The sequence below is a fragment of the Neofelis nebulosa genome, chromosome 14 (genome assembly GCF_028018385.1).
Source record: "Neofelis nebulosa isolate mNeoNeb1 chromosome 14, mNeoNeb1.pri, whole genome shotgun sequence".
Taxonomy (NCBI): Eukaryota; Metazoa; Chordata; class Mammalia; order Carnivora; family Felidae; genus Neofelis; species Neofelis nebulosa.
Genome location: NC_080795.1, coordinates 67,413,921 through 67,431,341, shown reverse-complemented (window position 1 = coordinate 67,431,341; position 17,421 = coordinate 67,413,921). Strand labels below are relative to the sequence as shown.

Below are 17,421 nucleotides of genomic sequence, written 5' to 3'. Positions count from 1 at the left end.
TTGTCTATGGCTGCTTTTGCACTAGAATGGCAGAGTTGAGTAGTTGTGACAGAGGCCATATGGCCCCCAAAGCCTGCGATATTTAGAATCTGTTCCTTTACAGAAACTGTTTGCTGACCTTTGGATAGAGAAGAGGAAAAAAGTCCATAATTGAGACTGTGAAGCCCCAAAGTTTCAAAGTCAGAAGAGTAGGAGCCAGCAAAGAAAGCTGTGAGGAGGGGCGTCCAGTGAAATAGGAAAACCAAAGAGTTTTGAAGCCAAGAGAGAAACTGTTTCAAGAATGAGGAAATGACCTTCAATGATGTATGTTGGTGAGGGCAAGTAAGATAGAATTCGTTTACAAGGAGGTCACTGGCGACTTTGGAAAGATCTTTGGTGGGGGGACATACCTGAATAGGTTGAATAGAGAATTGGTTAAAATACTTCTTACTCTTAATTTTGGTACTAGTCTTATAGAAATTAAAAAAAGTATTTAGCTTCTTTACAGAACAGAGGTCGGTCGGCAAATGTTTTGTAAAGGGCCAGATTGTAAAAATTTTAAGCTTTATCGGCCAAAAGGCAAAATTGAGGATATTGTATAGTATTTATATAAAAGAAAACAAACTTCCACAGATATTTTTTTTGCTGGAGAAGTTAAAAATATAATAAAGTAACTACAATTTTGTAAAAATTTCTTAAAGTTTATTTATTTTGGGAGAGAGAGTGTGCGCGCAAGCACTAGTGGGGGGAGAGGCAGAGAGAAGGAGAGGCAGAATTTCAAGCAGGCTGCACATCATCAGGGCAGAGCCCGATGCAGGGCTCGAACCCTAAAACTGAGATCATGACCTGAGCTGAGATCAAGAGTCAGAGGCTTAACCGACTGCACCACCCAGGCGCCCCAGTACAATTTTTTTTTTAATACAGATCTTCTAATGAGGAAGGTAAAATTCTTTTGGGGGGATAACATTTGGTTGAATTGGGGTTCAATATTAGTATCCCTCATTGTCAAAATTGATTGTAGATACCATGTGTTACTGCCAATCTGTAATAAGGTTTGACATATTTTGTCTTTGAAAATGTCTTTTTCACAAAGGTAGGTACCTCCAAATACTGACATGAGTCTGTAAGCCTTTGACTTTAAATGAACATATTGATTGCTTAGAAGACTTTTATAGAATTCTATTAGATTCTTCTCCTGATATTTGTCTTTTCACATTGTATATTAATCCCTTCCAGTTTGTGGTAGGCAGAAGCTTCTCAACTGCACACAGTTAAAAGGGTTTTGAAATACGGATCTTGCTCTGAGGTTTGTAGAATGCTGCTGGAATCGTGGTTTGAGCTAGGAGAATGAAACCGCTACATATTTGTGTGGAAATGAAGATCTTGCCTCTTTTAACTTTTAACAGTAAGGGAAGTATATAAAGCAGCTCAACATTACTTGTGATTCAAACATCATTAGTCTTCCAGTGACTACTGTGGTATATTTCATATTTAAATGCTGTTTGGGATTGAATTCATTAAGAAATATTTCCATGGCTACCCTAATTTCTGTAGCCATTCAGTGTTTGATAGTGGTTGAGGGCTGTTCTTCCAACTATTTAAAAATGTAAAATCATTTCTAGCTCACTGACTGCATAAAAAACTGGTGGGATTTGGCCTGTGGGCCGTAGTTTGCTGACCCCTACACCTATTTGTAACTTATTTACTGAAAACTTTGGACATTGTAGAATGTAATATAAAGGAAAGGAATTGTTTTAATAGCATGAAGTGTGTGTGTGTGTGTCTGTCTCTGTGTGTCTGTGTGTCTGTGTGTTAGGGGCCAAGGGCAGGCCCTTCCATGATGGGCCATTTTGGCATGAAGGTTATTTTTGAGTTAAAAATAATTAAAACCCAGCAGATTCAGGATAAAGCTCTTTACCTCCCCCACAATTTCCTAAAAAAATTAGATAGAGTACTTACTCTGGGAACAGAGCTATCCTGTGGTGGACAGGAACCTGGCAAGGCCTGTTTGTTCTAAGTCCTTTATGTCCCATTGTGTCTGAGTGGCCCAGCAAACATTTGTTTACCAGACATTTACTCTTTTTTATCTTTCTGTAAATTTCATTACTTCCCTTTAAAGTACCAGACCCTTACCCTTTGCTTCTGAGTTCAGAATGACATGTATACCTCACTTTGCCTATCTTTGGAATTTCCATGTCTGTGTGGATTCCCCATATATAATGAAATTAATTTTAATTTTCTTCTGTTAACTTGTCTCATGACAATTTGGTTCTTAGTCCAGCTAAAAGGACCTAGAAGGGGAGGGGACGCCTGGGTGACTCAGTGGGTTAAGCGTCTGACGTGGGCTCAGGTCTTGATCTCACAGTTTGTGAGTTCGAGCCCCGCATTGGGCTCTGTGCTGACGGCTCAGAGCCTGGAGCCTGCTTCAGATTCTGTATCTCTTTCTCTCTCTGCCCCTCCCCCACTTGCACTCTGTCTCTCTCTCTCTCTCAAAAATAAATAAACATTAAAGAAACATTTAAAGGACCTAGAAGGGGACAGGAAATTTTTGCTCCACTACACTGTGTTTTATGTATATCTCAGTTCCTCCTGGTAGTGTATTATCCATAATGGAAGGAACACCTTGGGCTTATAAGTCACTTATTTTTTTTTAGGCTCATTCCATCATAACTGTAACATGGGTTTAATTATACAATCTTTAAGATCTCTACCAGCTCTGTAGTACATTTTAAAATATATACAAGTCTCCTTTTTTAAAAAAATCCTATGAAATCAGTATATTATAACTTCCTTGAATGCTAGGGCCTTATCTTCCACTTCCTTTGTAACTCTCTGTGGAACCTAATTACACAACTTTGTAATCATTAAGTTATTTTTGGTTGGGTAACTACTACGAGTTACAAAAGTCATAACATTTTGGAAAAATGCCAGTTTTCACCATTGTAGTGCTTGATATTTTATTAAGATTTTTTTTTTTATTTAACAATTTGAGGTTCAACTGTGTACTTGCCAGACACTATTGAGGCAATTGATAGGGTTCTTAAAATTACGAAGTTTATATTTTAGGGAAGAAGGAGACAGTTTAGTTTGAAATTATAATGCAGTGTGTTAAGTGCTATGACAGGGTGTACAGTGCATTGAAGTGCATGGGAGGGATAGCAGGGGAGCTGGGAAATGAAGAGGGGACAATGTCACCTTACAGAAAGTGACAAGTTGAAATCTAGAGCTCAGTAGGAGGTAGGTGGATCAGGGGTATATGTGCATTGGGTTGTAGAGGTAAGCTATCATGAATAATGCCAACATGTTTGCAGTTTAGAAAGATCACTCTGCTTATAGCACTGAGAATGGATAGTAGAGGAATTAGACTAGAGGCAGAAAGAGAGGAAAATATTTAGGAGAACTTTGCAGAAATCAAGGAAAGATGATAGAGATCTGGACTAGGCTAGTGGAAGTTAAGGTAGAAAGGGGTACACATATTCAAGAGAGTTTATTTAGGAGTTAAATAAGAAAACTGTTAACCGAACAATAGAATATGTATTTGATGACAGCGGTGTGAAATACAAATCAGGTTTCTGATTTGGGCCATTGACAAGATAGTGATATTCTTTACAATGGAAAGGACTGTGGGGGGGAGAAGCAGGTTTTGGAATGGAGAGGTGCATTCATGTTTAGCTTCTTTGGTATTGGGTATTTGTGAGATATGAGATACATATAAAGATACCCATTAGTTAATTAGTTGTTTGAACCCTGAACTCCAGAGTAAGATGCAAATTTGGGATCCTACCCATATAGTCAGCAGCAAGGTTGGGGAGATTAAGTAGAGTGAAAAGAGAGGAAAATCCAGGAGAGAACTATGAAAAACACCAAAGTTTGCTGGAAGGGAAGAGGGAGAAGAACCAGAACTAGGAGGAGACCAAGAAGGAATGTTCATAAAGACAGGAAAAGTATCAAGAATAGTGTATCCCAGAAGCAAAGTGAAGAAGAGAGTATTTCAAGAGAGAAAAATCTGATGCCTTGGATAGGTCAAGTAAGAGGAAGACTTTGCGGGGGGTGGGAGGGGGAGGTTGGTAAGAGGATGTCTGTTGGATTTAAAAGCATGAAAGAGACTGAGGTCTTTGTTAGAAGCAGTCTTATAAAAAGCTCTGTGGGGAGAAACCAGATTTTAGTTGGCTGCAGGAGTATTAGTAAGGAAGGATTCATCTCTTAACAGGAACTTTGATATGGAGGCAGGAGATGTTGGGTAGTAGCTTAACTTTATCTGAGACTATCTTTTATAAATCAGAAGTCTGAATTTATTCTGAATATTTGTTACTAGTATGCTCATTTCTTACAGACAGCCTTGTGTAGAATTCTAGTCCAATAGGGGCATTATTCTCATGCTGTATGAATTCACATTTCCAAAAGCCACTTTCAGATGGCACCAAAAAAATTGACTCCATATATCAAGATAAGATTAAATTAATAAGCAGTTTTTGGGGAACTGTGTTGTATATTATAACTTTAAACTTTACTAATGGAAACTTTTTTATAGATTCATTTAATTTTTAAATCATCTGTATTTTCTTAGAACCAATACCTGTAAGAGACCAGCTTTTGTCATTTTAACACATTTCAATCGTAATATATCTTAATTGAAACTATGTTTTCTTGTATTTCATAAAGCTTTAGCTATTTCATTTTTTCAGAAAGTCATGTTCTTACCAGTTATAGATTCTTACAACTTATCCACAGTCTTACTTTTTCTTCAGTGTCGTTAAAATTTTCATAGAAATCAAAAAGATGATTGGAAATTCTATTTTTCAAATTAAAATACCTAAGAGATTGGGGGAACATTTTTTCCTGGGATGTGGAATTTCATTGCTAAAATTGAGACAGTCTTGGGCAAACTGGGCAGTTGATCACCCTACCTGCCCTAAGGAAAATAATAGTATTTTATTTTTCCCCTTCTTGCAGATTAAGGCTTTTGACTCATAGGACAGATTGCAAAAGGATCTAGGTAGAGTTTCATATTCCCTGCACGACTGCTTTTCCCCTCCTCCAAGTCTGCACCATAATGAACACTTTAGCTTTCTCTCATCTTTTTTGCATCTGGTAGGATTTCTGGTCAAAGAATCTGCCAGAAGGTGCAGAGTCTTCTCATTTATGCATACCCTTGTGCCTTCACACGTCCCTCCAGCCTTCACTGTGCCATCACCGGTTCCCTTACCGTTCTAGCTATGCTCTTGTGGTATCTAGTTGCATCTGTCGCAACTAAGCAAGTGCTAATGTCCCCTCTGTCCTTGCAGGTGCCTGCCTCTTGTTTGCTCTGTGACTTGAGTTCTCTTCCAGGTTCAAAATAAGTCAGGAATTTGAATTTAGTGTGACTTTGTTTTCACCCGAAAGGTGGGAGCAGTACTCTTTACGGCTTTTGACATCCCATAGTGGAAACTAGAGCCCTGCTTCACAAAGCTGAATGTACATACAAAGTCATCTGGAAATCTTATTGAAATACAGGTTCTATTTCAGTCAGTTTGGAGTGGGACCTGAAATTCTGCCTTTCTAACAAGTTTGTAGTGATGGCAGTGCTACAGGTCCGTTGAGGAGCAAGGTTATAGAAGGTGTTTTTGTTTATGTTTTTCAGGTTGGAAAGAGTTGAAGTCATATAGATAAACTCAGGCATGTTTGAATTATGAAAGAAACCAGGTTGAGGTGCCTGGGTGGCTCAGTTGGTTAAGCATCCAACTCTTGATTTTGGCTCAGATCATGATCTTATGATCCATGGGTTCGAGCCTGGAATTGGGCTCTGCACTGACAACTTGGAGCCTGCTTGGGATTCTCAGTCTGCCTCTCTCTCTGCCCCTTCCCAGCTTGCTCTCTCTCTCCCTCTCTCTCTCCCTCTCTCTCTCTCTCAAATAAATAAACATTAAAAATTAAAAAAAAAAAAAGATAACAGGCCAACAGATGTGAGCATGATAATGTAAGATGTGGCACATTTTGTGAGCTGGCAGAATTTTGTATTTGTGACTAAGATCTTACATTCTAGCTTTTTTTTTTTTCCTGCTTAAAGGGGCTTCTTAAAGACAAGCAAAAAATGTAAATTGTTAATACTGATTTTATAGTTACACAATGATTACTTTTGGTTACAAATGCTGTGTAATAGATACATTCTTTTTTGCTCATCTGTTTCATTATCCATTAACATCTTTAATATTCTGTCCATTGGTTAGTTTCATTTCTTCAGTGAACCATGCCCCTAGTCTTATTCTTTTGCCTTCCTTTATTCTGTTCTTCCTTTGCTTTCCCCACTTAATTTTGAATTACTTTTAAGATTTTGAAATAACTTCAATTTTATATATCTCTCTCTATTTATATAACAAATCTCAGAGTTTCAAGTATAGCACAATAAGCTTTTTTTTTTTTTTTAATTTCCCCTGAAACATTTGCGAATAAGCTCCTGATATGATCCCTGTCATAGGTTGAGTTCTTTAGAAAGCAGTCTCTGAGACAAAGATTAGCTTACAGGAAGTTTATTGGGGAATGCTGTTGAAATCCTCACCTTCCTAAGGGAAGGGAATGGGGGGAAGGAAGCAGGTTTGGGCAGAGGTGCAAGTAAAGTGATGGGGTCTCGGTGGAAGCCTCAGCTTAACCTGTAGAGAGTTCTACAGTTGGGATGACCCAACAACATTGTTCTGAGTTGCGTGAGAGGTCTGGGCCCCTGTCTCTGTAAAAATGAGCTATTGGATGTGGACTGCCTTGGGCAGGGTACAGAACCTTGGGTGAGGCAGCATTCTTTGGCTGAGGCTGTCTCCCACGGTGACTGGCCACTACGAGCTGTCTCTTGGCAGAACTTCCAGCCGTTAAGGACCAACTGCATTGCAATGGCCACAACTGGAATACTTTGGTGTATATTTCTCACAAACAAGAACATTGCTTTATATAGCCACAATGTAACATACACTGCCATCTAAGTACTCCCAGGAAGCTCACTTTCACCAGTTGTCCCAACAACGTGCCTTTACAACAAAAAGATCCAGTCCAAAGTCACATGTTGCATTTAGTTATTAAATATCTTTAATTTCCTTCCACCTGAAACAGTCCATCAGTCTTTAGCTTGGCCTTGATGACCTTGGCACTTTTGAGGTTTATAGACCAGTTATTTTGTAGCATGTACTTCAATTTGATTTTGTCTCTTTCTTCATGAATAGATTCCAGTTATGCATCTTTGACAGGAATAATATAGAAGTGGTGTTATGTTCTTTTTCATCGTGTCATTTGCCCATGATTTTAATGTGTCCTTGGTCGTGTTAACCACGCTATTGTGCAAAGCAAGGTCTGCCTTTATTCTAACATGTTTCACTTCAAAATTTCATAATTTTTTATTAATACATATTTTACTTTATCACTTGAATACACTTTGATTTTACAATATTTCTAGCATGCAGATATCCCAAACCTGAGATTGCCATTGTGAAGCGAGCGAAGAAGGTATCATCAGCAGAGACCCCTGATAGTTTTGGTATAGTACAATCTTAACAGTATTGAGTGTTTGTCAGCTGTTACTGCAAATAGCAAAGCATCTATTTGACAGAACTTCTTGCTTGTTTGAAACAGAATGTTTTGGTTATAATGATAACCCCCTTTTTTATTTGCACCAGTGTTTTAGACTGTCTACAGGGTATTTATTTTTATTATCTAATCCTAGACTTTGTGGATATGATGGAATAATAATTGCATGTTTAATTAACTGAGGGATTAAATTTATGACCTTAACAAGACACAAAAAATTTTTTTCAGATTCAGTTTCCATACAGCTTGGTAGCTAACTTATGTTGCATGTGCTAGTTGGAGGAATTATGTTGTGTGTGTGTGTGCATGTGTATGTGTATGTATGTGAGAGAGAGATGGAGGGAGGGAGAAATAAAAATAACTGTCTCTCTGTCCCTATTTTATTTATTTTTGATTACTATTTAATATATTGCCTAAGAAGCATAACACATGTATGAAAAGGAATAAAAAATATCTTATGGAATGATTGAAATTTTATAAGAATAAAGGTTAAATGCAACTTAGTTTTCTTAGGCTGTATATATACTGTCAAGAGCAAAAACCAGACTGTAAGAGCTTAAGAGATATGTAGAAGCGTAGTGCGCGCGCGCGCGCACACACACACACACACACACACACACACACACACACACTAATATTTCCTGCAAAAAGACCCCAGTATATTCTACTTGGCCATTTCTAACGTAACTTTAAAATTAAAAAGTTTTTATCTCTGTGTATATGTAGAAGTTAACTGTTTAATGGAAATGTCTTTTTAAGGATAAAGTTTTAATTTTGAATTATTCTAAAGATTGTTTACTTAGCCTTCATTTTTTAGGACAAGGTAGGGAAAAAGGAATAATAGTGATTCTGTAGATGATGGCCGATATCAGTAGGAAGTAAGATGCTGCTGAACAATAAGTACTTAATACTTGAACTTGACCTGTCCATGGTTACCTTTTGAGACTTGGTCTTTAATTGTATCTCTGCTCACTGTAGGATGCTTCTTCATGAATATGTTTTTCAAACCCTCTATTTTTTTATCCCACTAATTATGCAATAAAGAAGAAATATGGAATGAGAATCTTAGAGCTGGCAAGGATCACAAGACCTAAACTCATTTTTTGTAACATGAAATAGATCTAGAGGGTTTACAACATGTTCAAGATTTGGCAACTAGTTACATATACATCACAAAGAGATTAGCGTCAAGTCCTTTGGATTTTTAAGTCAGTGTTCATTTTGCTATGATAAATTTCTTCAGGATTAGAAGGGAAGATTAGTGCTAGACTATAGGGTATTAAATTGTTCTGAAACCAGCAGAAACCATGTAATTTTCCATTCAAAAAATGTTCTTTGGTAACCATAATATGTCAGTTCATTGTCTCCTCTTTCTTTTAACTGTGATTGATTTTTGAAATATGATTTATCTGAAAGGAAATTACTTCTTAGGACCAGAAAATAGCAATTTGAAAGGGATACTGATATTTTAGTTAATTGTAATTTTACTTCAATTTCAAATATTATATGATCAATGTATGTATTAACATACAAGTGATTCTTGGTTTTCTATGTTTTTCTATTGAGATTTTATTCATTGAAAGAGAAGTAGAACAAGAGAATGTTAATCTGGATTCTAGATCCAGCTGTGTAGCCTCAAATAAGTCACTTAACATCTCTGGGCCTAAATGGCCCCATCTTCAAAGTGGAGAATTAACTCAGTATTTCTTAGTGGGTATACTACTGGCATTTGAGCTGGATAAATCTTCATTATGAAGGACTCTCTTGTGCATTGCAGGGTGTTTAGAATCTCTAATACCAGTAGCATTTCCCAGTCACTGTCACATCCGAAAGCAACCCTGTTATTTGTGAACAAGGGTTGAGGTATATACTCCATGTTGAGAATTACTGGCCGATGGTTTCTAAGGATCCTTTCAGCTTTAACATTCTGTGAAATAATTCTTTGAAGAATGATTGAAAAGGAAAAAGGTAATTCATTGATGAAAAATCTCAGCTCCTTTCTAGTATTAAGCAATTTTATTTAAAAAAAATTTTAATGTTTATTTATTTTTGAGAGGCAGAGACACAGAGTGCAAGTGGGGGAGGGGCAGAGAGAGAGGGAGACACAGAATCCAAAGCAGGCTCCAGGCTCTTCTGGACTGTCAGCACAGAGCCTGACGTGGGGCTCGAACTCATGGCTGTTGAGATCGTGACCTGAGCCGAAGTTGGATGCTTCGCTTAGCCGACTGAGCCACCCAGGCACCCCTAAGTAATTTTGTTTTAAAATGAATGTCTTCTGGGGAATCTAGGTAACTATACCCACAGATATCTCTATTACTTATCCTGTTCCAAGATGAAATATTATGTTTTTCTAGCTCACTTTAAGCTTTCCATCTATAATACAATGTATCTATGTATAATATACCTAGCCGTATGATTTTCTAAAGTTTCTTAAAGTTACATACTATCGTCTGTATGTAATAAGTAAAAGTAAGAAGATCTGATTATTTTATGAGTTGTACTGTTGTTTTTATCTTAGCCTTTTTTAAAAAAGGAATATCATTATATGTAGTAATAATTATATATAGTATATATATATTTATATATATTATACATATATATTATATTATATATATAATATATGGTAATTATATATATAGTATATATATAGTAATATTTATATATAGTATTATATTATATATAATATATATAGTAATTATTATATATATAGTTATATATATGGTAATTATATATTATATATATAGTAATAATTATATATAGTAATAATTATTTCCTTTTTCTGTCTTCCTTTGGCATGAAGGAAAGGAAGGAACGTAATCTCTGTGTTAAGTAGTATATATAAGTGTATGTATACATATATTCATATATATATGTATATATAATATATACAAGTTAGACATGTAAAAGCAACAACAAATCAATGTTTGATTATCCTAAAAAAAATCCTAGGAAATGACAGATAAGAGAGAAATAAATTATTGTACTTCTAGTATTTACTCTTTTTTAAGCCAGAGTTAAGCAGTTAACAAGCTAATACACTAATTATGTTAATAAAAGTGATAATTAATTGGGCACTGTCTTCTTCATCATTACTGCTGGCCAACTCCTGCCCTCAGCTGTTACATGACTGGCCTGCCTCAACCCAGGAATGGGTTAATTGCAGTGAAGTGAATTAGATACCAGTGTAGGTTACAATGAAACCCCAGGTCCCATGTTATGTTCCCCAGAAGTTAATGAGGTAATAGTATTATTATGCCATCCAGGTAGAAGTTTCTTTTCTACATAATGTGCATGTTGCAATAAACTTTTAAATGCTAAATAAAATGACAAAATCACACTCAAATGCTTTTTGTCTTTGGTCTTAGCTAAGGCATGCATTTTTTTTAAAGCATGCACTTAAAAAAATTATTAAAAAAGTATTTTTACAATTATAGCTTTTATTATAAAAGACTTGATAATTTAAATTTACTAAGTTAAAAAGTTTAGTTCCTTGCTACTTCTAAAGAATGTTTCCATTTTTCAGTTTTGAGTGTCAGTTTTTATAAGTGTATTACTTAGCCATATGATTGCGTTTCTTTTGAAAATACTGCTTTGTGGCTTTTGAAAATAAACCTTTTTTTAAAGCTTTTTCCTGTTTGGTGCATGTTTGATCATTTTATACAATTTGTTTAAATTATTTTGTATATGGCATGGTTTGTATTTTAAATCTTTAAATTCTTTAATGTGTTCTATATTTATTGCAAATTTCACCTTGCCCTTTAGAACTTTTGATTTTGTTAAAAGTCTAAACCATTATTCATAATGTTCATAAATAGAGTAACTGAGACTTGCAGGCTCTAAATTGTTGCTTGAACACAGTAGTTTCATCCCTGTTCTTTTCATAAATCTTTTATTAGACCAAAGTGTGATTTGTGTTGCCAACTCTACTTCCTGTACTTCCTTGGGGAAGATGCTGGGGTGGGGCCTGGAACAAGTAGTAGGTGCTCAAAAGATCAAAACTAGCTAATTGGACAGACTATTGAGTTATTTGTAATTGAAGGAATAACGTGTGCATTAAACTATCTCAGAGTGTAGTTGCTTTAGTATTTTTCTCATTAAGTACATTATAAATGATTTTAAATTATTCCTTTGATTTGTGATCTTATATTGATGATTATGTCCATAGTAACAGACTAAAATAAGTTACCACATGTAGAATTATCATTGCCTCGAAATCATAGTAGAAAACAAGACGCTTTTTTTGTTTTTCAGATTTTTTTTTTAAGTTTGGATTTATACTTTGTAAAATATGGTTAAATTTAATGAATGGAATGTTTAACTATGAAAATGACAAATTATGGTTTCTACTGAATGATGTAATAAAACTCATTTTGTACGTGAAGGGGTCTAGTTTTGTTTTCCAGTATCACCATTATAAATGTGTTTTATAATAGAGGCTAAAACATAGAAACAGTAATATTCTACTTACAGTTCTACCAAAGCATTTTGATTTTCAATTTAAGATATACCTCTAAGTAGAGTAACTTGTTTAAAAAAGAAACAAGGCATACCTTATCCTAAAAAGTATTTTTTTTTTTTTTTTAATTTTTTTTTAATGTTTTTTTTTATTTATTTTTGGGACAGACAGAGAGCATGAACGGGGGAGGGGCAGAGAGAGAGGGAGACACAGAATCGGAAACAGGCTCCAGGCTCCGAGCCATCAGCCCAGAGCCCGACGCGGGGCTCGAACTCACGGACTGCGAGATCGTGACCTGGCTGAAGTCGGACGCTTAACCGACTGCGCCACCCAGGCGCCCCCTAAAAAGTATTTTATAAATACTTATTAATATTAGACTGAAGGTTTTTTATAAAAGAATTATTTTCAAAGGAAAATATAGTTAAAGGGAGATATCTCAGACTCACTCTACCTGATTGTTTTATTACAATATTTTACCAATTAAAATACCAATTAAAATAATTGATAATTGATTAGGGCTTAGAAATTTCTTTCAAATATTTGCTTTAATGACAACATTAAACGTGTCTACATTCTGAAAACATGAAAATATTTTTAATGGAGTGTTATATTGGAAAAATCATGAAGCAAGATGGGCATAATTTGACATACTCTTTCTGAGAGAAATTTTGCAAAATTTTAAGAATCCTTAACTTCCTTCCTTCCTTCCGACTCAGTATTACCATTTAGGAATCTACCCTAAGGAACTTTCAGAGGAACATAAAAAGATTTAGATACAAGTTTATATTAATATTATTTGTAAATGTGGAAAAAAACCAAAGAATAAATATCTAGTGATAGGGGATTAAACTGTTATACATCATATGATGAAAAAATGCCACCGATATTTCTAGATAGCAATAATGAAGCAGCAGAAAGAGAATTCAAGGAATCAACCTTATTTACAATTACACCAAAATCCATAAGATACCTCTGAATAAACCTAACCAATGAGGTAGAAGATGTGTAACTGAAAACTATAGAACACTTCGGAAAGAAATTGTTGAGGAAGAAATTGTGAAGAAGACCCAAAGAAATGGAAAAACATTCCATGCTCATGGATTAGAAGAGCAAATATTATTAAAATGTCTATACTGCCCAAAGCAATCTACACACTCAGTGCGATCCTTATCAAAATAACACCAGCATTTTTCACAGAGCTAAAACAAACAATTCTAAAATTTGTATGGTACCAGAAAAGACCCTGAATCGCCAAAGTAATGTTGAAAAAAAGAAAAGCGCAGCAGGGGGCATCACAATTCCGGACTTCAAGCTGCATTATAAAGCTGTGATCATCAAGACAGTATGGTACTGGCACAAAAACAGACACATAGATCAGTAGAACAGAATAGAAAACCCAGAAATGGACTCACAACTATACAGTCAACTAATCTACCACAAAACAGGAAAGAATATCCAATTTAAAAAGACAGTCTCTTCAACAGATGGTGTTGGGAAAACTGGGCAGTGACATGCCGAAGTATGAAACCGGACGGCTTTCTTACACCAGACACAAAAATAAATTCAAAATGGCTGAAAGACCTAACTGTGAGACAGGAAACCATCAAAATCCTGGAGGAGAACACAGGCAGCAACCTCTTTGACCTTAGCTATAGCAGTTTCTTACTAGACACATTTCTGGAGGTAAGGGAAACAAGACAAAAATAAACTATTGGGACCTCATCAAGATAAAAAACTTCTGCACAGCAAAGGAAACAATCAACAAAACTAAAAGGCAGCTATTGGAATGGTAGAAGATATTTGCAAATGACATACCTGATAAAGGGCTAGTATCCAAAATCTATAAAGAACTTATCAAACTCAACACCCAAAAAACAATCCAGTGAAGAAATGGGCAGAAGGCATGAATAGACACTTTGCCAAAGAAGATGTCTAGGTGGCTAACAGACACATGAAAAGATGCTCAATATTACTTATCATCAGAGAAACACAAATCAAAACTATAATGAGATACTGCCTCACACCTGTGAGAATGGCTTAAAATTAACAACTCAGGAAACAACATGTTGGTGAGCATGTGGAGAAACGGGAACCCTCTTACACTCTTGGTGGTAATCTGAACTGGTGCAGCCACTCTGGAATATAGTATGGAGGTTCCTCAAAAAATTAAAAATAGAACTACCCGAGGACCCAGCAGTTGTGCTACTGAGTATTTATCCCAAGGATGCAAAAATAACTTATCAAAGGGGCACATGCACCCCAATGTTTATAGCAGCACTGTCAAACAGTAGCCAAAATATAGAAAGAGCCCAAATGCCCATCAACTGATGAATAGATAAAGAAATACACACACACACACACACACACACACACGCACACACATGTGTATAAACACACCACAATGGAATATTACTCAGCCATCAAAAAGAATGAAATTTTGCCATTTGCAACGAGGTGAATGAAACTAGGGTGTATTATGCTAAGTGAAATAAGTCAGTCAGAGAAAGACAAACACCATATGATTTCACTCATATGTGGAATTTAAGAAACAAAACAGATGAACACAGGGGAATGGAAGGCAAAATAAAATAAGATAAAAACAGAGAGGGAGACAAACCGTAAGAGACTCTTAACTACACAGGACAAACTGAGGGTTGCTGTTGGCAAGTCGGGTGGGGAGATGAGCTAAATGGGTGATGGACATTAAGGAGAGCAGTTGGTGTTGTAAGTGATGAATCACTAAATTCTACTCCTGAAACCAATACTACACTAAATGTTAACTCACTTGAATTTAAATAAAAACTTGGAAGAAAAAATTAAAATAAAATAAAATAAATAGAAATCATGGCCAGATAGAAAAAAAAATGCCACCAATCAAATCATTACCTTAAAAAAATTGAAGATAAGGGAAAATATTCACCATATAATGCTTTGTAAAAATGGCAGAATATGTTTTATGTATACATCTCTATAGAAAAAAGATCAAAGGGTAATACAGCAAAATGTTCATTTCTGAGAAGTTATATGTACTTAATTTTTTTTTTCTGAATCCAATTAATTTCCTGCAGTAAACATGTATGATCTTCATACTTGAAAAGTGTAACTTTTTCCTTTGGACAAGGCAAAGGATATTAGTATTTTAAATGTTATTTTCTAATTTTGCTAAAAAATTCCTAAGTCAAAAAAAAAAAACAAACTCAATATCCACATCTCTTTAATATATATAAATACAAATAAATAAATATTTGTGTAAGTTATGTATACATATACATAATGCATGCATGTGTGTATATAAATATGGCTTGTTAACTGTAAGATGTTTACAGTAAATTCCTATTTAGGCAATATATTTTGCTTGAAAAGCACAATCAGAGGCACAAGGCATTGTATGGCCAGGCTGCAGACAGTTGTTCTGTTTCCAGAGGCTCTGTTTAAAACTTGCATATAGGAGCACCTGCGTGCTCCTTAGTCGGTTGGGCGTCTGACTTCAGCTCAAGTCATGATCTCAAGGTTTATGAGTTCAAGCCCCACGTCCGGCTTGCTGCTGTTGGTGCACAGCCCACTTCAGACCCTCTGTCCCCCTCTCTCTGCCCCTCCCCCGCTTGTGCATTCTCAAAAATAAAACATTAAAAAAATTTGTTTTTAACTCACATGTTGTATGTTCCTGAAAAGTGTAATTTAAACAAATTTTCTACTTTATTCTAAGCACTAATATAAAGAGCAAATTTTACTCTTATTCTTATAGAGTATAACACATGTGTGTAAATTTACTCTTATACTTATAACACTGATAAAAATATTTGAATACAAAAGTTACATTTTAGTTATGAAGTAGTATAAAATATTTTAGTAAAACCTACTAGGAATTTTCTAGGATTAAAGGAAATATGAGCTTTAAAGTGGTTTATAGTTGTTCTTGTATGGTTAGAGGTCCTGTTGTCATTGCAATAATATAGGTTTGGTTGTAGGATTACTGTCCCAAATACATGTCCTAGGAAAAGCTTCTCCTGATGTTTACTAATAAACTATTACGTTACCTTCCAGTACAGGAAAAAGAAAAAAAAAAGATTAACTGGAAATTAATTTATTAGAACCTACAATTAGCCAACTTATCTCCTACTAAATGCCATTTTAAGGTTTTAAAAAAGGGTAATGATAAACAATTGGTCAGGAATTTACTTTAAAATTTATTTTATTTTATTTTTTATGTTTATTTTGAAAGAGAGAGTGCATGTGCACACACATGTGCACACACACGTGAGCAGGGTAGAGGCAGAGAGCGAGGAAGAGAGTCCCAAGCAGGCTCTGTGCTATAAGCACAGAGCTCGGCCATGGGGCTCGATCCCACAAGCCATGAGATCATGACTTGAGCTGAAGTCAAGAGTGGGACATTCAACTGACTGAACCACCCAGGTGCCCCACTCAGGAATTTATTTTATATGCTTTTTTTTTTTTTTTAATTTTTTTTTAATGTTTATTTATTTTTGAGACAGAGAGAGACAGAGCATGAACGGGGGGAGGGTCAGAGAGAGAGGGAGACACAGAATCTGAAGAAGGCTCCAGGCTCTGAGCTGTCAGCACAGGGCCCCACGCGGGGCTCAAACTCACTGACTGTGAGATCATGACCTGAGCCGAAGTCGGACGCTTAACCGATTGAGCCACCCACGCGCCCCCCAGGAATTTATTTTAAAATAAACTTTTAGGGGCACATGGGTGGCTCAGTCAGTTAAGTCTCTGATGGTGGCTCAGGTCATGATCTCAGGGTTCCGTGAGTTCAAGACCTGCGTCGGGCTCTGTGCTAACAGTGCAGAGCCTGCTTGGGATTCTCTTTCTCTCTGCCCCTGCTGTGCACTCTTTCTCTCTCAAAATAAATAAATACACTTTAAAAAATAAAAAGCTTTTAGAATGTGACCTAGGATACAGAAACATTTAGACCTGTGTCCTACAGCAAAACCTGAGAACCCCTGGCACAGTTGAGATGCTTTTTATTCATCTGTTTTTCCCATAGTGCTCAGCATTGTGCTGTATTAGTTCTCTGTGTGCACAATGGAGTCTGATCCAAAGATACCAAGTTTAGACGGCTGGATGACTGATCAACAAAGCATCACAGTAGAGAGACTGAAAAAAATCCATGTTCCAGCAATTCATTTGCCCAGATCTAGGGAGTCTCTTTCTTGTGTCGCCTTTTCTGAGGCTCCCTTTAAAATAATCTCTCTCCCTCCCTCCCTCTCCATTTAAAAAAAAAATCTCTGCATTTGTTGCTCATCTGTTTTTCTTACCATGTTCTGTTTCTCATTCCTCCCTCTGCTGCTCTCTTCCTAATCTAACATTCCTCTTTCTTTAAGTAAATACAGTACCAAACTTATTTATACTTATATTTATGTAGGAAAATATAAAACAGCTGGATTAAATACATTATTATTCCTGAAATAGGAGAAAAA

General features: G+C 35.8%; 1 protein-coding gene across 4 annotated transcripts in view; it reads left to right on the top strand.

The window, feature by feature from the left end:
* The window catches only part of TMEM65 (transmembrane protein 65), a 53,234-nt gene that overhangs the window by 10,827 nt on the left and 24,986 nt on the right, over window positions 1-17,421 (top strand). Inside the window, exon 2 of one of the 4 annotated variants that reach the window (XM_058699006.1) lies at window positions 7,394-7,474. The exons of the other annotated variants lie outside the window; for them this stretch is intronic. Coding sequence (XP_058554989.1) covers window positions 7,394-7,474 — 81 coding nt within the window. The remainder of the gene's footprint in view (window positions 1-7,393; window positions 7,475-17,421) is intronic. 4 annotated transcript variants of the gene reach the window in all.